The sequence below is a fragment of the Grampus griseus genome (assembly GCF_964374135.1).
Source record: "Grampus griseus genome assembly, chromosome: 5".
NCBI lineage: Eukaryota > Metazoa > Chordata > Mammalia > Artiodactyla > Delphinidae > Grampus > Grampus griseus.
In genome coordinates, this window is record NC_138998.1 from 143,361,534 (window position 1) to 143,386,388 (window position 24,855).

General features: G+C 51.0%; 1 protein-coding gene across 1 annotated transcript in view; it reads right to left on the bottom strand.

Annotated features, from left to right (window-relative positions):
- LSS (lanosterol synthase) overlaps positions 1 to 24,855 on the bottom strand; it is a 40,477-nt gene that overhangs the window by 12,514 nt on the left and 3,108 nt on the right. The window contains exons 4-17 of the mRNA XM_082654362.1: positions 24,231 to 24,339; positions 22,994 to 23,115; positions 21,512 to 21,608; positions 19,313 to 19,448; positions 18,925 to 19,033; positions 18,155 to 18,273; positions 16,757 to 16,854; positions 16,472 to 16,499; positions 14,778 to 14,834; positions 14,083 to 14,154; positions 13,788 to 13,838; positions 13,087 to 13,236; positions 12,586 to 12,682; positions 11,693 to 11,798 (exon numbers count right to left, since the gene is read on the bottom strand). Coding sequence (XP_082510488.1) covers positions 11,693 to 11,798; positions 12,586 to 12,682; positions 13,087 to 13,236; positions 13,788 to 13,838; positions 14,083 to 14,154; positions 14,778 to 14,834; positions 16,472 to 16,499; positions 16,757 to 16,854; positions 18,155 to 18,273; positions 18,925 to 19,033; positions 19,313 to 19,448; positions 21,512 to 21,608; positions 22,994 to 23,115; positions 24,231 to 24,339 — 1,351 coding nt within the window. The remainder of the gene's footprint in view (positions 1 to 11,692; positions 11,799 to 12,585; positions 12,683 to 13,086; positions 13,237 to 13,787; positions 13,839 to 14,082; positions 14,155 to 14,777; positions 14,835 to 16,471; positions 16,500 to 16,756; positions 16,855 to 18,154; positions 18,274 to 18,924; positions 19,034 to 19,312; positions 19,449 to 21,511; positions 21,609 to 22,993; positions 23,116 to 24,230; positions 24,340 to 24,855) is intronic.

Genomic DNA, 24,855 nt, shown 5'->3' on the forward strand with positions numbered 1-24,855 from the left:
AAAAAAAAAAAAAAAGCTCTACAGAAAGTGCACATAGAGGAAACCTACCTCAACATAATAAAGGCCATATATGACAAACCCACAGTAAACATCATTCTCAATGGTGAAAAACTGAAAGCATTTCCTCTAAGATCAGGAACAAGACAAGGATGTCCACTCTCACCACTATTATTCAACATAGTTTTGGAAGTCCTAGCCATGGCAATCAGAGAAGAAAAAGAAATAAAAGGAATACAAATTGGAAAAGAAGTAAAACTGTCACTGTTTGCAGATGACATGATATTATACATAAAGAACCCTAGGGCTTCCCTGGTGGCGCAGTGGTTGAGAGTCCGCCTGCCGATGCAGGGGACACGGGTTCGTGCCCCGGTCCGGGAAGATCCCACATGTCGCGGAGTGGCTGGGCCCGTGAGCCATGGCCGCTGAGCCTGCGCATCTGGAGCCTGTGCTCCTCAATGGGAGAGGCCACAACAGTGAGAGGCCCACGTACCACAAAAAAAAAAAAAAAAAAAAAAAAGAACCCTAAAAATGCCACCAGAAAACTACTAGAGCTAATCAATGAATTTGGTAAAGTTGCAGGATACAAAATTAATGCACAGATATCTCTTGCATTCCTATACACTAATGATGAAAAATCTGAAAGAGAAATTAAGGAAACATTCCCATTTACCATTGCAACAAAAAGAATAAAATACCTAGGAATAAACCTACCTAGGGAGACAAAAGACCTGTATGCAGAAAACTGTAAGACACTGATGAAAGAAATTAAAGATGATACCAACAGATGGAGAGATATACCATGTTCTTGGATTGGAAGAATCAATATTGTGAAAATGACTATACTACCCAAAGCAATCTACAGATTCAATGCAATCCCTAACAAATTACCGATGGCATTTTTTATGGAACTAGAACAAAAAATCTTAAAATATGTATGGAGACACAAAAGATCCTGAATAGCCAAAGCAGTCTTGAGGGAAAAATTGGAGGGGGAGGAATCAGACTCCCTGACTTCAGACTATACTACAAAGCTACAGTCATCAAGACAATATGGTACTGGCACAAAAACAGAAACATAGATCAATGGAACAGGATAGAAAGCCCAGAGATAAACCCATGCACCTATGGTTAACTAATCTATCACAAGGAGGAAAGGATATACAATGGAGAAAAGACAGTCTCTTCAATAAGTGGTGCTGGGAAAACTGGACAGCTACATGTAAAAGAATGAAATTAGAACACTCCCTAACATCATACACAAAAATAAACTCAAAATGGATTAGAGACCTAAATGTAAGACCAGACACTATAAAACTCTTAGAGAAAAACACAGGAAGAACATTCTTTGACATAAATCACAGCACCTTTTTTAATCCACCTCCTAGAGTAATGGACATAAAAACAAAATAAACAAATGGGACCTAATGAAACTTAAAAGCTTTTGCACAGCAAAAGAAACCATAAACAAGACGAAAAGACAATCCTCAGAATGGGAGAAAATATTTGCAAAGGAATCAACGGACAAAGGATTAATCTCCAAAATATATAAACAGCTCATGCAGCTCAATATTAAAGAAACAAACAACTCACTCCAAAAATGGGCAGAAGACCTAAATAGACATTTCTCTAAAGAAGATGTACAGATGGCCAAGAAGCACATGAAAAGCTGCTCAACATCACTAATTATTAGAGAAATGCAAATCAAAACTACAATGAGGTATCACCTCACACCAGTTAGAATGGGCATCATCAGAAAATCTACAAAAAACAAATGCTGGAGAGGGTGTGAAGAAAAGGGAACCCTCTTGCACTGTTGGTGGGAATGTAAACTGATACAGCCACTATGGAGAACAGTATGGAGGTTCCTTAAAAAACTAAGAATTACCGTATGACCCAGCAATCCCACTACTGGTCGTATACCCAGAGAAAACCATAATTCAAAAAGACACATGCACCCCAATGTTCATTGCAGCACTATTTACAATAGCCAGGTCATGGAAGCAACCTAAATGCCCATCAACAGACTAATGGATAAAGAAGATGTGGTACATATATACAATGGAATATTACTCAGCCATAAAAAGGAACGAAATTGGGTCATTTTTTGAGACGTGGATGGATCTAGAGACTGTCATACAGAGTGAAGTAAGTCAGAAGGAGAAAAACAAATATCGTATATTAACGCATGTATGTGGAACCTAGAAAAATGGTACAGATGAACCGGTTTGCAGGGCAGAAGTTGAGACACAGATGTAGAGAACAGAAGTATGGACATCAAGGGGGGAAAGCAGCAGCAGGGGTGGGGATGGTGGTGTGATGAATTGGGTGATTGGGATTGACATGTATACACTGATGTGTATAAAACTGAAGACTAATAAGAACCTGCTGTATAAAAAAGTAAATAAAATAAAATTTCAAAAATTTAAAACAAAAAAACTTTCTTCCACAAAAAAAAAAATATTAACTTTACAGTGGGGAAAACAAGTGGCCATCTCCTTAATCAACGGTCAGTGTTGACACATGCTTCCTAATATGGTGTACTGAGAAGCCCCATCACTTTTGTTACCTGCTCGACAAAAATGCTTAATTTTATAACCTGAATCTTGTCATGGGCAAACACAGAAAAACATACATTGAGGACATTCTACAAAATAACTTGCCATATTCTTCAAAAATGTCAGTCATCAAACACAAGGAAAGACTAAAGAACTGTTCCAGGTTAAAGAACTAATATATGACAACTAAATACAATGACCCTGGATTAGACCTTGAGGAAAAATGTTTCCATAAACCACACCACTGGTACAACTAGGACAATTGAAATAAGTTCCATAGATTAAATAATGGTATTATACCAATGTTAATATTGTGACTCATATTTACATAAGAGAATAACCTCATTAAAAAAAATACTAAAGGAAGCCACAACAATGAGAAGCCTGCACACTGCAATGAAGAGTAGCCCCCGCTCACCGCAACTAGAGAAAGCGCGTGCACAGCAACAAAGACCCAACACAGCCATAAATAAATAAATAAATTTATTTATTTTTAAAAAATACTAAAGTTCTTCCCTGGTGGCGCAGTGGTTGACAGTCCACCTACCGATGCAGGGGACACGGGTTCGTGCCCCGGTCCGGGAAGATCCCACATGCCGCGGAGCAGCTGGGCCCGTGAGCCATGGCCGCTGAGCCTGCGTGTCCGGAGCCTGTGCTCCGCAACGGGAGAGGCCACAACACTGAGAGGACCACGTACCGCAAAAAAAAAAAAAAAAAAAAAAAAAAAAACACCAAAGTATTTAGGGATTAAGGTAATCACATTTGCAATTTACTTTCAAATGGTTCAAGAAAAAACATATGGGAGGGAGTATGATGAAGGAAATACAGTAAAATGTTAAAGTGGAATTAATTAAAGAAGCTTCACCTAAAGCTGGAGTCAAGACAGGCCTGTAAGGGAAGTGCTCAGGCCCACCAGGCATCATCAATTACCCCAAACAGGAAAAAATGGCCCTCCACATCTCGGGCAGGAAGGTGTCTCTGCTTACTATCCCGCAGGAAGAAGAAAACTCTCTTTCCCACGACAGCCCAGCCAATCAGAGACAGCAGCAGCCCATCAATGGGAAGCCTCCATACTCTGGATCCCCAACCCCTCCAACAGACTCTTTGGTTATCACAGCCCCTATAAAAGCAAGTTCCCTTTCTTATTCTCTGGATTTTCCTGTGATCTGTCACAGTTCGCATGTCCCGAATGGCAATTCCTCTGGCTATTCTGAATAAACTCACTCTTGCTGGTAAATTAACTGGCTATTATATTATAAAAGTTAACATTAACAACTGAGCAATAGCTGGAAGAGGTAAATAGGAGTGCTTTTTACTCCTTTTATAACTTTCCTATAATTTTGAAGTTAATGAAGAATTTCAAGTCAATCTAGTAAAATGGAATATCCCATATACGTATTACTAGAGTAACTGACGCCCTCAAACTATACCTAAAAACACTCCTAAATTAAAAATCTTAATATAACAAGTTAATATATTTGTTTAAAAAATAAAAACTTATGTTCAAACTCTCTAGAGGTAAAAATAATAAAGTAATTGGGAGAAAGTACCTGTAACATAAGATACAGAATTACTTATTGTGCTTAATAAACATGTAAGGCAAGAAGAAAAATCATCCCAGCAACAAAGTTGGACAGGGTATGAATGGCAATTCATATGTGAAAGAAGAAACAGAAATGACCTATAAACGTCTGGAAAGAATATTTTAGCTCAGTAATCTCCAAAGAAATACAAATGAAGTAAATCCACCAGAAAACTATCATAATTTACCTTCCAAAGCAGGAGTTTTTACACAATAACAATAGTTATTCTGTGCTTATCACATGCCAATCTCCCAGTGCTTTCGTGTGGTATCTCAATCCTCCCAGTTCCGTGAGGCTGTACTATTGCCGCATGTGGCAGGGGGAACCTAGGCAGGGGGGTGAAGTGACTAGACGAGGATCTCAAGCAGAGAAGGGGCAGGGGCAGGCGCATCCACCCAGACAGGCTGACTCCAAGCCCACGTGGCTCTAGGGAAGAATAATGGTCCTGAACAAAGATTTAACAAGAGGATACCGGCTCAGGTTAAAATGGGGAAAAGCTGTAAAACAGCAATGAAAATTCAGAAATAACCATCACAACCCATACTGGAGGAGAATGCCAAACGACAAGGGAAGTTATCAGCTGCTCTCAGGAACCTCACGGTAAACGGAGCCAGTTACGTGAAAGGTGCACCGTGGAGATCAAACAGTCAGAACACCCTCTTCTCAGGGGTGAGGAAGGGCAGCTGGCTTTCTTTCTGCTGCTTTTCTGTATCGTCCAAGTCTCCTTTAAAGAGCTTGTTTTACTTTTATTATAATAATTCTTAAAAAGATGAGTAAGAAGGAAGGTCAATCCTGTGAGGGCATCTCTGAGGACAAGGTTGCCAAAGGAAAGGACCCCAGATCACAAGCACAGCACACAGCCAAGGGACCAGCCTGGCCTGGGTGACAAAATGAAGACTAGACACAGTGCCCGTTTGTGCCCCCTTGTGGCTGCACAGCCTGCCAGACAGAGGGAAACCAGCAAAAACATGACTGGATACTCCTCCAACTTTTTTGGAAATAAAGCAACATGCTCCTAAATAACTCATGGGCCAGAAAACTCACAATAGAAATAGAAAATGCTTTTAACTGAACGATACATCAAAACTTACTTATAAACTTAAGTGTACATTTAAAAGGAAAGCCTGAAAATCATTTATCTAAGCATCCATCAAAGAGAACTTTCTCCTCTGTGGGAGGATTTACTGCAACTTCTTATTTTTTTTTTTTTGCGGTACGCGGGCCTCTCCCGTTGCGGAGCACAGGCTCCGGACGCGCAGGCTCAGCGGCCATGGCTCACGGGCCCAGCCGCTCCGCAGCATGTGGGATCCTCCCGGACCGGGGTGAGAACCCGCGTCCCCTGCATCGGCAGGCGGACTCCCAACCACTGCGCCACCAGGGAAGCCCCTGCAACTTCTTATTTTTCAAACCGTGGTCACAGACCATTGGTGAGTTATGATTAACATTTATTTAAATTGAAAGTATACATATTATTTATACCTATATAAAGGGATAGTATACATCTTTAATTTTAGCTATACCTTATAGATTTATTAATAGATTTATTCATTATCTGTATGTAAGCAATAGTTTCATAAAGTACAAAATAGGATGCACACATGCCATATACTGAAAATAAGAAATACGTGTCCATTTATTACACTGCCGTCTCAGTTAGTTGTACGGTTTTATACACAAAGGTATGGGCATGACATACACTGCGTCTCTCACTAAGGAATGGCCCATGCTGGAAAACGGCCACTCTTACACGACGGCAAACTGAGCAACAGAAGCACCGCGCGGCCAGCTGGACAGGCCATTCCAACCACAGCCACACCATTTCTGCCCTGTACACACAGCGATGGCTCCTTAAGGCCAGGCTGCAACCTCTCTGATAGGCTCAGGCTTTGTTGCCTCGCCTTTTCAGATTGCAGCCAGGGAGCAATCTTATAACTACTTGCAAGCCTGGGAATTCTGGTGGCGTTTTCCCATACAGTTATAGCTCAGCGATCACTTTAGAGGTTGTTCTCCGTCCTTCAAATCTTTATTCTGCCTACTCAACGCAGAGCAACCCTCTTCAGCAGTGATGTGAGGATCCTGCAGCCCCTGCCTGTTCTATGTTTCCCAGTCTAGTAGAGCAACGTTGGGATGAACCTGTAGACACCAGAGAATCTCATAATGTAATTTCCAGAAAGCATATCTTTTATTTTAACTGTATTATGTAGAAAGAATTTATCTTCATTTAATGTAGTTCACAGGCAATTATGCTATCCTCTAAGAGTGAATGTGTAATTATTCTGTAACAACTTCCTTGCATCATTTTTTCTCTAGGTAAGCTTTGTAAGTCTTTGAAATTGAGAAAATAACATTTGAACTAATAAAGTTGAAAAATCAGCATTTTTTTAAAAAAGAGGCTTTAAAAAAAAAAATACAGACTGCTATAGAAGTTCCCTTGCCAAAACTGATTCATATAAGAGCTAAAGTTTGTTTGTTTACAAAATTACTAGAAAATAGAGATAAAAGAAAATGACTATATATGAAAAGTTGGATGTGTGTTTTCAGTAGAAGGTATGAGGGGGACTTCCCTGGTGGCACAGTGGCTAAGACTCCACGCTCCCAATGCAGGGGGCCCGGGTTCGATCCCTGGTCAGGGAACTAGATCCCACATGCATGCTGCAACTGGAAGTTTGCATGCCACAACTAAGGATCTTGCCTGCCACAACTAAGGACCCGGTGAGCTGCAACTAAGACCCAGTGCAACCAAATAAATATTAAAAAAAAAAAAAAGGTATGAGGAATAAGGATACATTTTTGTTGAAAGGAAAAAAAGAAAGTAATTTTGTTGTAAGTAAAATGATTGTTCCAGAATAAGAAAGGAAAAAGGATAAAACTTGAATGGATATAGAAAGCTGTAGGTTTATAGAAAAGGAATCTGGAGAAAGGAATTTTATGTGTAGTCACGTTGACTAAGACTGGAATGGATTTATACAAGTTTTTAAAAAAGGAAGAATTTTAATATCAAAATTACACTGGTTCTGGGACTTCCCAGGTGGCTCACTCGTTAAGAATCCGCCTGCCAATGCAGAGGACACGGGTTCGAGCCCTGGTCGGGGAAGATCCCACGTGCCGCAGAGCAACTAAGCCCGTGCGCCACAACTACTGAGCCTGTGCTCTGGAGCCCATGAGCCACAACTACTGAGTCCGTGTGCCACAACTACTGAAACCCAACGCTTAGAGCCTGTGATCCACAACAAGAGAAGCCACCACAATGAGAAGTCCGTGCACCGCAACGAAGAGTAGCTCCTGCTCGTTCCAACTAGAGAAAGCCCACACGCAGCAAGAAAGACCCAACGCAACCAAATATAAATTAAAAAACAAAAAAAATTACACTGGTACGAAATTAGAATTTGCTTTTCTCTGTTAAAAGGATAGTTTTCTTAGATTATTGGTCTGCTCTTAATAAGAAAGGGTAAACAAATGTTTTTCTTTACCTTTAATGTAATATGTCTAGAAAACTAAGATTCTATGATTTGTCTTTATTGGGTCTTTGATTACTTAAGAAAACTGAGTCTTCTCTATTAAAAGAGACAAGCTCTTTTACAACTATGTAACTTTTCATATGTGTTAAATTTCATGGGAAGCATTTTCAAATAAGAAGTGATGCTGAACTTTTTTTAGGATGTATTTATGTGGAAATTATTAATAAATATTCCAAGACTTCCCTGGTGGCACAGTGGTTAAGAATCCGCCTGCCAATGCAGGGGACACGGGTTCGAGCCCTGGTCTGGGAAGATCCCACATGCCGTGAAGCAACTGAGCCCGTGCGCCACAACTACTGAGCCTGCACTCTAGAGCCCATGAGCCACAACTACTGAGCCCACGCGCCTAGAGCCCGTGCTCCACAACAAGAGAAGCCACCAAAATGAGAAGCCACCACAATGAGAAGCCTACACACTGCAATGAAGAGTAGCCCCTGCTCACCACAACTAGAGAAAGCCTGTGCACAGCAACAAAGACCTAACACAGCCATAAATAAATAAATAAATTTATTGAAAAATAAATAAAATAAATATTCCAGTAATCATATGAAATTCCCAAAAATCTGGTATGCCCTGATATAATTCCAGCTCTTTTCATTTACAAACAGTTATTATTTTACTCTGATGCTTTTGCAAAAATGTTCCTGCAAAAGTGCTTCATCTTCAAAGAGATTCATGGAAAAGACCCTCACAAGTACTCTAGAATGTAGGCTTCTGATAAGTGCTCACTCATTAGCGTTCTGTTTTCCAAAATTAAAGGACCCTTTTTCTCCTCTTTTAAGCTGTCTGCAACTTACAGCAATTTAGTAAACATTTATCTTTTTCTCCCTACCTGGTCCCTCAAGAATTCTGAAACTCCTATTAAATATTCTTATTTTTCATAACAATACATATTTGCAAAAGTTAAGTAAGAATCTGTTCTTGTAACAGGACACAACTGGACAAGTCCTTGGCTTGGCCTCTTAGCCTAAAGAGACTTTAAAGATCCAATATGAGATTCCTCATGAAAAGTTCCAAGGAAACAGATTTTAAAGAGCCTATATGGTCAGTCGCTATTCCTGCTGCACTTATATAAATAATCAGGCCAAGTTTATTGAAACTAGACTAGTCATCTTTGATAACTATCTTTGGAGGTGATTATAGAGAGAAAAATTATGTTTCAATAATACACCTTTATGTACATCAGATTCTAGTACTATTAATTGTCTTTTAATTTGTTTTCTAAGTGTAAACTGGACTGAATCCTGAATTCTTCTGACTTCCTCCAATATGTGGCTAGAACTCTTACAATTTTCTTCCACTCTTGATTTTTGAATCACTATGAAACTAAAACTGCCCTTTTTCCGAAGCCCTGCAAGCAAAAGCTGGACAACTTGATACAAACTTCAACAGCTCATGTGAGGACGATTCTCATGCCTGTTGCTGTGTGGCCACTCAGAAAGATCACCAGAGACATTCACACTGAAAACCAGGAAAATCTGTCTAATTGCCACACTTGTCCTCAGTGCATCTGAAGATGCTTAGAACCCAGCATCTAGAAATCGTCTCAACTAGCTGCTCTCCAAACTCAGAAACTGAATTTATAATTTCCTTGAATTATTTACCATTATTTTTCTTTTGCTTCCATAGAAATGCCTCTCATTGAATTACCTGATTGCGCAGATCACATAGAGGCCTAATTTATGTGGAAAGACATCTACGATGCTGCCTCCTGAAGTAAACACCCAAGGTGCATCCTGTCCTGAGGAACACTGAGGACATGTGATTGCTGACACAGCATGTGCGCCTCCGTAAACAACTTTTAAAGTTTTTGTAGACTGACTTAGAAAGGTAATACCCGAATCTGATTATAACCCATTTGATTTATTTAATTGATTAAATTTGGGCTCTGGGAAATTTTTCAATCTTGATTATTGTTCTTTTTATAGTCATCACATTAATTTCGCAACAGTTTTAAATGCCTACCAGCAGCCACTCACATACCAAATGGTATCCATCAGGATCAGACAACTGGATGAAATTTGCAATAACCACATGAATGATGATCAGACAACTGGATGAAATTTGCAATAACCACATGAATGATGAATGAGGGTGACTACATGGCCCTCCAACCTGTCAATTCAACTAGTGAAAACAGCCAATATGTGACTCTTCAGCCTGACTACAACAACGGTGGAGAGAGAGAATAACACGACACTGGTTGGTGATACTCTCAGCCGGCTGAGACAATGACCAAAATGGGGAACTGTTAAAATCAAAAACAAACAGAGCCCAGCCTCGAAAATTCCCTGAGCAGACAAAACCAGTTTAATCATACAAAGGCTAATTTAGCTTATTTTGCAAGACTAACTTGACCTGGGTCATTTCTTGTTTACACCTCAGGAAATCATAAAGAAACTTGAACTGCTTCCCAAGGTTGATACGAGGTAATCACTGAAAATTCTAATATTGTAACCAATCACTGTGAAGAATAAACAGTTACTGCCTTCTCACAATATAAGCTCTTTATAACAATATATACCCGAGCCTCATTCAATGTTTGGGTTTGTGCACTCTTGGTTTGCAAACTGTCTTTGTGGTGTGTGCGTGATAAATTTTTACTAATGATTCATTGGCTTTACTTTTAGCTATTTATGAACCTTTGACAAAATCCTAAACAAAATACTTATCAAATTGAATCCAACAATATATAAAAAGTAAAGCACATGATGACCAAGCTGAATCTATACCAGGTTTACCAAGAGCCATGAAACAACAGAATCATACAAGGATGAAGGAAAATCTACAAGAACTGCACAGAAGCCCCATAACACAGCAAGTCCACATCCACGTCCTCAAGAACTGGGAACCTCTGTGCCCCGAAACACAAGTCTGAGATTGTTCACAGCAGGATGATTCATAATAACCCACTGAGAGGCCCTGAAGGATATACAACAAGCACAGGCATAAACAAAGCATGGCGTCTGCATTCGACAGTGGGGAGAGACAGACGTGGGCTTCCACGTTGGGATCACAGTGGGCAGAGGAGAACCAGGCGGGGAGCTTCTGGTAATGTGTTTGCCCGACGTGGTCACATGGGTGTGTCCACTTCATAATTAATCCAAGGGCTATATGTATGGTTTGTGTACTTCTCTAAACATGTGCCAGACTTCAACAGGAAAGGTTTATTTAAAAACTACCATTATTTGGGCACAAGTGGAGCTGGGGGTACAGGCATACCTCATTTTATTGTGCTTTGCTTTACTGCACTTCACAGACACTGTGTTTTTTACAAACTGAAGGTTTTTGGCAACCCTGCATCGAGCAAGGCTATCAGTGCCGTTGTTCCAACAGCATTTGCTCACTTCATGTCTCTATCACATTTTGGTAATTCTCACAATATTTCAAACTTTTTTATTATTATTATATCTATTATGGTGATCTGTGATCATTAAGCTTTGATGTTACTATTACAAAAAGAATTTGACTTGCTGAAGGCTCAGATAATGGTTAATATTTTTTAGCAATAAAATATTTTTAATTAAGATACGTACATCGTTTTCTTAGACATAACGCTATTGAACACTTTACAGATGACAATATAGTGTAAACGTAATTTTCATATGCCCTGGGAAACCAAAAATTCACGTGACTCACATTACTGTGACATTTGCAGTGGCTGGAATTGAACCCACAGTATCTCCTAGGTACACCTTTATGTGTCTTCTTTCAATGTTACTAAGAAGACGCAAAAAAATAACTCATTTTTGTGTTATAACTGTGCTACTCTGACCCCCAGTGCACACATTTGATATACTTCAGGCCTACAGCAGGATTCAGGAGCATCTGAGACCCCTTCCATTTTTAAATGAGTTTTATTCCAGAGCCCCCTGCCTGAGATGGGCCCCCGGCCTGAGATGGGCCCCTGGCCTGAGCACCCCAAGTGAGCAAATGGCTTGCCCTCAATGACATCAGGGTTGTCTGACTTCTTGGCCCCAAGCTAATGGTACCCACGCTGTGTGACTGAGCATCCCTGTGCCAAGGCCGCCCTTACCTGATCTCTCCGGCCCTGTGGTCTGGGAACTGCTTGTGGAAATGCTCCAGCGCCTGCATCACAGCCGAGGTGCACTCCACATATGTGTAGTCAATCATGATGTCCCCTGGGAAAGAAAAGGAAGGCTTGAGAAATGTGAACTTTACCTCAGCTGCCCAATTCGGCAATTCAGGCCAAACCGTGACACAGGAGAACGCCGTAACATGCAGAGCCTGTACAACACATCACGAGCCTGACCGTCCTCCAAAGGCACGGAGGAAGCACCACCAGCGAGCAGCCCGGTGACGTGGCCACCAGGTGGGAGGGAGGCACCTACACAGGTGACCTGGAGGCCCATCTGTGCTGCAGGACAGCCAGGCCAGTGGGAGGGTAACAGGGAAGCGCACACAGCAGAGCTGCAGCCCACCCTGAGAAGGCCTCCACAGGAGCACATCTGCCAGTTACAGGAGCCCGACAAATGCAGACCCGGAAGGAGGGGACAGGGGCGCACGCAGACGCAGCAGGAGGACACAGGCAAGCGGGTCCCCACTGTCACCTCCCTGTGAGGAGCTGTGGGCTCCGTGAGGAGCATTCAGGAGACAGGCCGGCCTCCACGGAAGACAGAGCAGGAGCCGGCCCAGGCTTGGGCCAGAGAGCTGGTGTGAATCCCACCCACCTCCGAGAGGCAGACTGCAGCTTTTCTATCCACAACCAGGGTCACCGCACCCTGGCAAGTCGAGAAGCACGGAACACTCTGGTGCCTGGGGGCTCCTTAGAGCATCCGCCCGCATCTGCCAGAACATTGTTGGTACTGCCCCCCGCCAGGGGAAAGAGCTCCAGGCTCTGGCGAGAGGTCCAACCTCAGGCATGCAGGGCCCCCGAGTCTGTGGCCACGTAACTGGCCGACCACTCACCGAAGATCTCCGAGGGGTTCAGAAGCTCCAGAAGGTGTCCCCCACGCTTGGTCTCGTAGGTGGCAAACCCTCCATCAGGGTTTCTCATGCTCAGCAACTAAAACCAGAGGGAACATCCTGAGAATTCACCCACGCGCTGAGCACGTGCAAGGGCCCACAGGCTGTGGCACAGTTTCTAGAAACACCCCAAGGCTAGGAACCAAGGAGCAGGGATGGGAAAGAGGGAGCCGGTTTTCATGTTAAACCAGGACCCTCAGGCGCCCAGAACAGTGGGCTGCAACTTTTATCAACCGGGTACTCCGTGACCACCCGGGACCACTCTCCGGCACGTGCATGCTTACCACTTATAAAGCACACGTGCGCCACCAAATTATGTGATCTCCACCGTAAAAATTGGAAAAAACTTGGGTGTGCTAAGAGGGTCTGTGGTGGGGTGGCCAAGACTCCACGTGCACAGTGCCCTCAGCTGTGTGACCAGAGCCCCACACCCAGCAGCCTCACCACAGCGACAGCATCGAAGAGCCGCTCTCGTGGGACGTGCTTGGTGACAAAGGGACACTTTTCCTGCAGGAGAAGGAGGGACTTCAAGGCCTCAGCTGTGCAGTCGGCAACAATCCAGCCACAGTCCAGTGTGCTGAAGGAGAAGCCGCCCTGGAAAGTGTGGGGCTGTAAGGGTGGAGGCCAAGCCCACACCTGGCCACCCCAGGCCATGGCACCTCGCACGCCTGCACAGAGCCAAGGCCCATCCACAGCGGAGGTACAGCCACAGCCCCAAGCCACACACACGTGGACGGCCTCCAACTTCCAGCACAAGGACTGCAGCCTCTGCCCGTCACCGCCTTCAGGCTCTACTGTGGGATGGGCACAAGCAACCCGCTGTGAGAACGCAGCCATGGCCATGCCCATGCCCCCACGTGCTGCAAGAACTGCCCTCCCCACTCCTCCCCTCATCACTGCCATTCATGTTCTGACAGCTTATTTAATGTCTGCAGGTGCTGCTAAGTGCACACAGTGCGTGACATGGTGGGGTGAAGCCCACAGAGCTCAGCTACTGCATTTATGCACAACTCTTCAGTCAGGAATATCTTGGGTACATCAGTGGAACCCCGCACTGTGCATCTATCAGAACAGGAAGCCGAGGAGAGAGCCCTCCTCGAGGGCAAAGCCCAGCTAACTGAGGCGGGTGGGGTTGGCCGCGGTACCTTGCTCATCTGGCGGTAGTACTTCTGGTAGTCGGGGAGGTTGTCTGGGACCTGGTGAGAATCCGAGGGGCAGGAGGGAACACGTCACCACCATAGTACATAGACGCCGGGCAGGGAGGGGCCAGCACAGCAGGACACGCAGGGACCCAGTGCCGCCGCCCTCATGGTCACCAGTGCCAGTGGGAACCCTCCAGGTAGCACCCACGTGGCCCACTGCCCCCACCCACAATCAGGGCACGGCCTGGGCTGGAGGGGCACCCTGCCTGTGCGAGGCACGGACCAGGCCTGGTCTCACCTGCGAGACCCGGAGATACTCATGAGCCTTCTGCAGGCAGGACGAAAACTCTGGCCTGTGTTGTGCACCCGCCTGGGAAAGAGGAGGGGGTGAGCCACTAGCCGGCACATGCCTGCGCGCGTGGCTGGTCCCTGGACGACCCTGGCGATACCCGGCCACCACTGGGAACCAGGAGCAAACTCACCCAAGTCTCAGGGCTCTCGGGTTTCTGCCGCCAAGTCAGAAAGACATGGTGGAGCGACAGCAGAAGAGATGGTCCACACCACCCTGGCCCTAGCCCCAGCCTGTGCCCACAGGGCCCCTGCCCATCTAAGGCAGGCCCCCACGTGGCCCAGACTCCCCCCCCAAATCCTGCCAACCTCATTCCCACCAGCATAAAGACACGCTCCTGTTTCTCTCTAGTACGTGCTCAGAAGCATCCGTAGTGAGCAATCTGAGCACTGAGGAGAGCCTGGAGCCTGCTCCCCCTACAGAAGACCCCACCACCTCGCCACCTCGGGAACAGCCCTCACAGGGCCCCTTGCCCCCGAAGACTTCAAGCCAGCCCCACACCCAGAGCTGCCAGCAAGACCACTGTCTCGGAGCCCAGGTAAGCGAAGGGTCAGGGCCGGCAGGTGCCGTGTCCGGCTGGATCCAGGGGTGGACATACAGGAAGAGCAGGTGGAGGCTGGAGAATGAGGGACAGAGCCACATACCTCCAGCAGAGCCTGGATGGCGAACGCGGTGTCCCAGATCTGCGAGCCATTGGTACCCTGTGCAAAGAGGACAGCCCTACAGCAGCCACCTCCCACCCCCACCCCAACTTCCCAGATCTGATGGGTGCCTAGAGGGCCAAGGAAGGTGCAGGGGCATCCACCAGCTCCTGCAGAGAGGTAGGAGTCCAGCCGACTCCTCACCCCAGGCTCTGGGCTCTGTACCCCTAAAGCCCACGAGGCCCTGAGACGGGCTGGTCCTGCAAGGAGACTTGGTCAGGCAGCCAGGCCACCAGCCAGGACAGAGCTCCTCAGAGCACTTCCAGGATTTGGAAGATCACCGCCATGGCCTCCACTGCTTGCCCACTGGCACGGAGCCCAGACAAATCGGTGGCACTAAGGGACACGAGACACTGCAGCCTGGCAGGACAACGTGTGGGAAGAACACACACAGCGCCTGGCCAAAAAGACCTGAACCGATCAAGCCTCAGGGCCGAACCGCCAGTTTGCAGAAAATCTGGGGTGCAGAGCAGGCAGAAGGTAGACATGCTAGGGACAAATGACCCAGGAGAGAAGGGCACCAGGAGACTGTAGGACAAAGGCAACAGCAAGGATCAGCCTCCCGGACTGGATCCTGATACCAATGAACACACAGCAAAACCCCACCGGGGGCTGCCGTGAACTCAGTGCGGACGGCACGGCAGTTTTGTCAGGACCAGAAGCCCTCGTAAGCTCCAGAGCTGGAGGTGTCAAAGCGGGTGGGGAGCCACATGAGGGCTCGTCACCCTCCTCTACTTCACGTGTTTCAGGAATATTTTCACACAAGACTGGCAGCGTGGGGGCCAGGGAGCTGGAAGTGGGGCTCAAGTGCACCTGGCAAGGGCACCTGGGAGGGTGGTCTGCGCTGGGCGGGGCTGGGCCCACGTGCACTCGTCCCAAAGGGCCCAGAGGTCAGTGTGACCCAAGGACATTGCTGGAGGTGCCACATTTGCACACTGAGTGACAGGAGACAAAAGCTCCCGGCTCGCTGACCCCAGGGTCCCTGCAGCCGGGACAGGACCAGGTCAGCCCAGGCTGCCCGGTGACCCAGGAGCCCCACCCCCAGGGACACGCACAGGACGTAAGCTGGGGGAACAGCATCTACAACACCCAGACACTGGAAATCAGCAAACGGTACAAAACAGAGGTGCGGTGTACGCGGAGAGGGGCCACAGGAGTGTGTCTCAGGACTCTGAAGGTGGTACCTCTGGGATGCTCAGCTCACGGGGCAGCAGAGGGCACGGGTTCTACTCTGACCGCATCCTGCTGCTGTCCTGACCCCGCTAACCAGAACCAGCATGCGAGCTGTGAGATCATCAGCTGTCCAGCAGCAGCTGGGCTGGCGTCTGAGAACCACCGTGGCCCTCGTCCCCCCCGAGCTGCAGCTCTGAATGACTCTGGTGTACAGACTGCTCCCGTGGTGTGGCTGCAGGCCCTCAGCTCTCCCACCACCCCCCAGGGCCTGTTAGCATCCCTGCCAGACAGCACACACCCAGGAGGTGCCCGGCGGTGCCCCTCAGATGCGGGACAAGGGGGACCTGCAGCCACTTACCACACGCTGACAGAACACATCGGGAGGAGTGACTTGGGATCTTAACAAACCCGAAAGGCAGGAACGGTTGCAAGGAAGCAAGCAGCTGTGGCCCTACAGCCCTTACCTGCACTTTCATGCCGTCGAGGCCCAGCCTGCGAGGAGAAGAGTCCATGTCAGGGAGCAAGGGCAGAGCCGGAAGTCAGGGGCCCAGAGCCCGTGTCCCAAAAGCAATGCGCCCACGCAGCAGGGGACATGTGAGGACAGCTCCCACCCCCCCACCCAGCTGTGTGGAGGGCCCACCAGGGGAATAGGCCTCCCTCAAACACAGAGTTCCCTGCATGGGACACGCTGGCCTTCAGGCTCTCAGCCACGCCCTTCCCGAGGGCCACGCCCTCGCCGCCACACTCACCAGAGGTAATCCGGAATCCTGGACAAGTGCTCCTGGAAGGCAGAGGAGGCCGGCCCTTCCCTGTGCCAGCACGCAAGCATGTTGATGGTTTTCGAGATCTGGAGGAGACGGCCCTGTCAGGGCTCTGCTCCACACCTGCCGGGGTTCCCGGGCTTGAGGGCCGCAGACCTACCCCACCGAGGCCCCAGCACGGCCTTGCTGCAGGCCAGGCCTTCTGTTCTAACCACTTTCCCAAGCACTCACTGCTACCAGGCTGCAGCCCTGCCCTGGGAGAGGTGGGAATGGGCCAAGGCACGTGTGCCAAGGAGGGAGGGGGACGGCAGCAGCGAAAAGACAGGGTGACCTGTAGAGGTGACGGGAGCCCAGCCAGCTGGTAAGAAGAACCGCCACGAGGGTGACGGGCAAGGCAGGGACCCCTGAGTGGGTACATGGGTTGTGGTGTGTCCTGAGCTACCTGAGATAACTCAGAGGATGGAGGATAGGGCTGAGGGCCACGGGAGAGATGGAGTGACTCGGAGGTGAGACCAGAGGCGCAGGGCCTGACTGCTCAGAGCAGATGTTCTAGAGGCCCAGCTCTCCCACCCCGGGACCTCCTAGGCCAAGGTCCAATTACAGCGCGTTTCTAACTTGCTTTACGCAGCCTTAGGTCAGAGCCCACGCAGAATCCCCTGGCGCTGAAAGGGAAACAACTGGCCCCTCAGTGGGGCGGTGGCAGTTGACGTCCCCCGGGTACCACCCGGCCTCGAAAACACCTGGGAGCAGGGTCACGCGTGGGGCTCATGGACACTGCACCCACTGGGCTCACACAGAGAAGCCGTGGGCTGACCCAGCACGGCGGCACGGTCACAGCCGCCCGAGGCTCGCTACAGCGCTGCCTCCTGCACCCAGTGCCCTAAGGCTGCAGGCCAGCCTCCCGACCCTGCACTGGCCACCCGGGCTCACAGCCCCACGGGGCAGAGCAGAGTCAGGAGCCCAGAGGCTCTGAGAAGCACGTCTCGAGTCACCAGCCTCAACAGCAATCAGGAGTGGAACGCAAGCACCCTGGCCCTGCAAACCCCATAGGAGAAAGGCAAATGGTGGGTTATTAGGGCTGGGGAAGGGGAGAGGACCGGGGGAGGAAAAGCAGCCCACCCCACCGGCCAGAGAGACCTCAGGAGGTGGCCTCAAGAAGCAGTGCTCCAGACACACCAGGTGGTGGGACGGGAGGGCGGGCCAAGCACAGGGGTCCTGGGGGATCAGAGGCCCAGGTCCCACGTAAAGGTGTGACCGCCTCCAGTGGGAGACCTCACCTCCAGGGAGACCCCCACTCCCAGCTCCATAGACACAGGCCTCTGGGCAACCCGCCCCCAGTCCTCGCCCACCCCAGGCCCAGACAGCCAGTGGGCGAGGGGCGCTGACCGGGCCGATGCTGAGGTACTTGGTGAAGCGGTCGTCGGCTGCGATGTGCTCGTACAGCTTCTGGATGGCCCGCTGCCGCAGGCCGGCGCTGTGGTGGCGCTCGTACAGGTTGAGGATCGCTGCGAGGGAGGGGGGGCGTCAACAGGCACCAGACACGGAGAGGAGTCCCAGCCCCAGCACAGACCCCCCAGGGTGGTCGGCCCACAGCGGCCAGTCTCTGGGCCCCCCCTTGCCACCCCCTCACCCACTCTCCTTGCCTGCTGGTGCAGCCCCCTCCCTGGCATCCTGGTGCTGCCCTACAGCCCCCGCAGCCGTGCAGAGCATGTTGCCTCCCAGTGCCGACAGGGCGGGTCCCGGCTCCCACCCCAGGGCCCGTCTGCAGGACCAGTGAGGGAACGAACGAATGAATGAGGGGGAACGTGGCCGCCTGCGCACACAGCACCCGCCAGGCTCCAAGGGGAGGCCACTCGGCTCTGAGCAGCCAGGAGGACCCACGGGAGATGGGCTTGGACTGGCCTCGTGGGGTCCCGCCCCTTCTATCCCACTGAGGAGGAACTACCGGCCCCTCAAGGCCCTGGGCTCCGAATCCTCTGTCCAGGAGCCCGAGCCCCAGGTGGGTCTGCTGGACACGAGGTGTGCACGCCAGCCCCCTTGTCCCCACAGGACCCAAACGCCAGGACTCATCGTAGGGCCATGTCCCTCCTCGTTCCCTGTCACTTTAGGTGTCGACCGACCCCCGGGGGGCCCAGCCAGCCCCTGGGGGCACCCACCATACACCACGTGGAGCAGCCAACTGTGCGGCGTGTACAGCTCATCGGGGGCCACGCTGTCCCTGTGCGCCGGCCAGTCGATGCGGCCGTAGTCCTCCACGTAGAGCTCCTGAGGGCGGCAGCGCCTCAGCCCCAGACCTGCCCGTCCCCTCTGCTGCCTGCCCTCCCGAGGGCAGGCCCCGATGAGCACCCTGCTCCCCAAGCCCCACGTCAAGGCTGCTCCCCGGGGACACACTGGGGCCTGGCCTTTGCTCACAGGTGCCCTGCAGCCCATCCCACTGCACAAGCCCCCAGGCAGTCATTTAGGGACAGGAGGTGGACGCTCCACTCTGTGGGGCTCTCGGCTCCGTGGGGCCCCCCGAGAGCAGGCATACGTGGTCAGGCTCACCTGGCGGAGGCTCTGGACCAGCGGGTCCTCCTCAGCGCTCAGCCGGGTACCATAGCAGTAGGCCATGGGCAGGTACACCTGCCGGCAGTGGCACCAGATGGTGGAGGGATGCGCGGGCATCCATTCAGGAAACAGCCTGGCGGGACAGCGTGTCAGCAGGGCCCCCCACCACTGCAGCCTGGGGCCCTTTCAAGCCTGAACACGGGGTGGACGGCTGTCTCTGGCCCAAGTGGGCACAGCCGTGCTCCTGAGGGGCGCAGCCCGCAGAAGCCGACAACTTCTCCTGGCTCACCAGGTGCCTCCTAAAGCCAGGAGACTTGGCTCCTAAACAGTGAGGACTGCCTGTGGGTTCCCAGTTGTGACAAACGTGCCACAGTAACAAAAACGTTAATCACGGAGATACCGAGAGAGGGGTCTACAGAAACGCTCTGGACTATCTCTGCAACTTTTCTGGAAATTGAAAACTATTCCTAAATAAAAATCTTCAGGACTGCCACATCTTCTCAAGGCCTGTGTCTTTGATCGTTACCTCTGCTGTGCTTCACCCAGATACGCAGCCTGACGTGAGCACGGCTCTGCCAGCCTCCCAGGTAGGGGCGCGCCTGGGCTGTTTTCTCCACCCGCCCCTTTCAGCCTCCATCCACGAGTGAGAGGGGAGGCCACGTGGAGGCCATGGGGAGGTGAGCCCGCCTCCCCTGCTCCCAGGCGTAAGGGTTGGACGAGTGTCCTCAGCCCCACCACACGTGGTCTCACTCTCGAGGGCTCCTCCACTCACTTTAAAGGGCGTTTGCTACACTTTGGGTAACGTTTCCAGCTTTCCTGCAGCTGAAGCGGTTCAGGGTCTCTGGTCCTTCATCCTGCACACCTGCCCTTTACACTCTAACCTATGCCCTCCAAAACAACTTCCGCCAAGACTAGCAGTGCCCTAGTTACCGAGAGGCCCGGCAACCACGGCCTGGGCCCTGCGGCGCGGGGATGCAGCCAACGCAGTCCCCCACACCCGCCTCTGACACCACACCCCTCCCAGCGCCTGCTCAGTGCCTTCCTCTGCGGCTCCTTACACACCGGGTAGGTCCGAGGTCCAGCCAGCAGGCCCACCGGTGAGGAACGCTGGAATGGCCCCAGACCACTTCCCGCCCCTTCCAGAGTGGCCAGCCTTGGGCAGGTCTGCCCCGGTGGAGGCTGGGCCGTCGGCCCTTTCATCAGGCCCCTGCTGTCATCTCCTGATCGGCCCCTTCACCTCGCACCTCTCCTCTACCGAAGTCCCCTAGCGCAAGGGCCCCCCAACCTCCCTGACAGCTCCCTGCTCCAGGGACCTCACCTCCTGAAGGTGATATTGGGGTACTTATATGTATATGAATGTATTCGGGACACATGTCCAGAGACTTCATTAGATATTCACAAAATGTTTAAAATCTCTGGCTTATAAGTATCACACAACATGGAATTAATGTTGATTTTGCTGAGTTTTTAAGCACTATTGTAGTTCTGTTAGAAGAAAATTCTTATCTTTAAAAAACACACTGAGGGCTTCCCTGGTGGCGCAGTGGTTGAGAGTCCGCCTGCCGATGCAGGGGACACGGGTTCGTGCCCTGGTCCGGGAAGATCCCACATGCCACAGAGCGGCTGGGCCCGTGAGCCATGGCCTCTGAGCCTGCAGGTCTGGAGCCTGTGCTCCACAACGGGAGAGGCCACAACAGTGAGAGGCCCGCGTACAAAAAAAAAAAAAAACACACACACTGAAGAGTTCGCAGGGGAAACAGAATGTCTGGGATCAACTTTAACATTCACCAACAAAAAAGACAAGGGGGACAGTCAGCACGGCACACCCAACACTGGGCTGGGGAGGCCTGCATGGGCTATCACCTCCTTTCCTTTATTTCTATAGATGCTCAAAATGTCCATAACAAGACAGTCACAGGCATCTATGCAACAAAGGCAGCACGTCACGCCCCACACCAGAGGTTCTGTAACCAGCGAGGCGGGACCCCACCCACCTGCCACATGGCCCAACGCCCCTGCACCTCCCTCCCTCCTATCGTCTGTAGGACTCAGCCAAGCAGGGGCTCTGCCAGGAGCCTAACGCCACCCAACTCCACTGAACGGACAGCCCCTCATCCGACTAACAGGCAGCAAGTGACCCAGGGTGGCACCACTCTACTCGCGAAGAGAGTGGTGACCGTAGATGGGGAAGCGTACCACATTTCTGGGAACAGAGTGTTGAGGCCTTCCCAGCTGTACACGTTCAGGACAGCCAACCAGAACTTCCCCCAGGAGGGGATGAACACAGCACCACCTGTGGGGAGAGAACAGGCCCCATCACCTGCCTCTGACTGTGAACACGAGACCCTCAGGAATCGGGTCCCCTTCAAAAGGCGGGCCTGCTAAGGATCCTCTCCCTGTGGTAAGACGCAGGCTCCAGAACCACTCGGGACCACCCAACACCAAGGCTGCTGGGTGGGACCGACGTCTTCCCCAGAACAAGCCTATCTGGCCCCTGCCCCCAGGAAGTAGAAGCTGGGAAGGTGAGAGGCCCAGGCGCACACGGCAGCCCCTGTCCACACGGGCCTGGAGGTGATGAGGGAGTTGACTGTGCACGCTCGGCCTTCTCCCTCCTGAGTCCACCTGGCTGTCCTGCGCAGCACTGTATCCACGCAGCAGACGGATGTAGACTGTGGCTGTGGGGATGCTTGTGGCCCCGTGTTGGAGCCACCCCCAGCAGCACTGGTCCCAAGCACAGAAAAACCATCCTGGACACGATTCACAGGGAGGTCTCACCCCAAACCCAGGTGTGCAGAAGGCAAAGAACCCACAAAGCTACTAGGGAAGCATGGCCTGAAGACATTCCTTCCCAGACAAGGAACCAGAAATCAGCCTTGGGACCTCACACTAGTGAGCCCAGAAGCTGACGATGGATTCGTTACAAGAGCAACACACGTGTGAAGAATGCAGGCTCGTGAGAAAGTGCAGCAGGAGGCGTAACCCAACGTGGCAGGTCAGGAAGTGACATGCAAGGTGCCAGGCGAAGCGTGAGAAGGAACCCCCGAGGCAGCGGGGCTGGCTGGAAGGTGGGACATCCCAGGCAGACGAAGCGGCACATGCGGAGCCCTGAAGCAGGAAGGGGCTTCGAGGTGCTGATGGGAAGCCCCTGTGTGCGAGCACAGAGCAGGGGGGGCGAGCAGACTGAGGAATGTCCGTGAGGGGAGGGCAGGCGGGTGAGACGCTCCGGGCTCTGCAGAGGAGCAGTGAACGTTCTCGAGGCAGCAGGAGAAGGGCATCCCCAGGCCGAGGGGAGGGAGTCACCCCAGGAGCCCTATAGGACACACAGGAGAGCGAGGGCGGAGGGTGCAGGCAGAGCCCCACCAGCTCCCACCACTCTCGTGCGGCCAGGCTGCCCCCGGGAAGGAGAACTCCCACAAGCAACGCACGAGCGCGTTGTTCGTGAGTCCTTTTGCCCATTTGCGAAACAAACAGAATTATATGGCAACCTTTATTTGTGTTTTAAAAATTTACTGGCAAGGTTAGACAGCTTCCTCCTGTTCTGCTTTGACACCTTCCTGGCTCACGTGTTTTGCTGTATGTGAAGTGCAGGTGCACCTTTCTATTTCCCATTTTCGAGCACTCATTATGCTGAGGTAACGTGAACTCTTTATTACGTAGCACGTGCTATGCAGGGTGTACCTTTCTTGTGAAGAATATTCCGGGCTCGCACCAGGTCAGGATCGTCAGGCCCCACACCCAGAATTCTCAAAGACACATAGTTGAGCGCAGTCCCAAACACCGTGGACTTATCCTCAATATGCCTACAGAAGCAGGAGACAGGTGAGAAAATGACGTCTTCCATTACTCGTAAGAAATTAAGCAACGCTTCCGTTAAATTTCCCCAGCAAATCAAGAATGACGTAACAACACGAGAAGCATCCAGAAGAGCCACTCTCCAGGAGGAGCTCCTGCACCTCCATGACACCTGAGCAGTTCCAAAACTGCCCTCAACACTTTCCTGGTGGTCCCACGGCTAAGACTCCGTTCTCCCAATGCAGGGGGCGCAAGTTCGATCCCTAGTGGGGGAACTAAGATCCCGCATGCTGCAGAGCATAGCAAAACTTCCCTCCAGGACCTGCCCGGCCCTGTCCGTTTACCTCCCATGGCTGAATCAACATGACCCCAGGCAGTGGCCCATCAGCAGACCCTACATCACTACAGCCCACGGAGCAAGCTCCAGAGGCAGCATGCCAGGGCAGGCGAAGGCACTGGTGAGACCTCAAGTCTGTCCCAGGACCCAGACGGCAAAGAGCTGGGATCTGAAGCTCGAGATGCCCACGACCCCATCCAGGAGGCAAGCAGAGCTGAGCTGTCCTCCTAGGATTCTGTAAGGAAGGCTGGTGGTGTGGAGTTCGCCAGCCCAGGAGGGGCCAACGTCCTGGTTGCAGGACAAGAAGCACCAGGGCCCCACAGCCAGGTGGGCAGGCAGTTGGCCACCTTGGGACAGGGCCCTGCTCCCAGAGCGAGCGACACCACAGAAAGGCAGGCTGAAACATGGGGAGAACTGCCCGGCCTGCCTCTCCCTGCTGCCATCCCAGGGTCAAGGACAATTTTCTTCTGCCTTAGTGATGACAGCAAATGGTCTTCACTGTGCTATATGGGTCTCAGGAGTCTCTCAATCAGTCATGAAACTCATTACAACGCGAGCTGCAAAACCGAGGCCCGGAAAGTGAACAGGCCCATTCTGAGAGCCCCAGGGAAACCCGGACCCAGCCTGCATGTAGCCTCCAGCCCATTTCCCTTCTGACAGGCTCTCCCTGCCCACCCGGGGCCAGAGCTGCAGTCACCCCACCCTTGACAGGTGCATCTCCCACATAAGAACAGGGGTGCACGTGCATGCGTACACACGCAGCGACGCAGGGTTGGGCAGACTCACAGGCCCCAGCCGCCATCAGGAAGCTGCACCGACCGCAGGTACCGTGTAATCTCTTCTCTGTATCCAGCCGGCAGAGGAATGTGCGCCACGTAGCACGTGATCAGGAGGCCTGTGCGGCAGAAAACATACTCCTCAGCAGGCACTCAGCACTGCCAAGCCCAGGCCCCATTCCTCCTGAGAACCCCAGGTAACAGGCAGCTGTCCGCTAGGGTCTCCTTCCTGTGGAAACAAGCCTGGGAAGGCTATTATTCCCGGCCCCATCAGGGACTTTAGAACTGGGGCCCCAGACGCAGCAGCAACAGCACACGTGACACATATCACATGGGGCGTGCAGAGCCCACCCAGCCACTCCCAAGGTCCCACACTACTGACGTGCCTACGGGAAAGAAACACTAAACAGGTCATCCCTGGATGGGGTAGTTTACTCGCTTACATTTACATTTTCCTGTTTTATTAATTTTAATAGCACACATCACTTTGCAAGATGGACAACAATAAATGTTACCCACAAAGAACCTTCTGTTCCCAGCCTAGCCCTCCTGAGCACCCCCCACCCCTCCACCCTACCCCTGGCCTAGGCTCCATCAGTCACGTGCCCACGGCACCGAGCACACGGGGTCTCAGG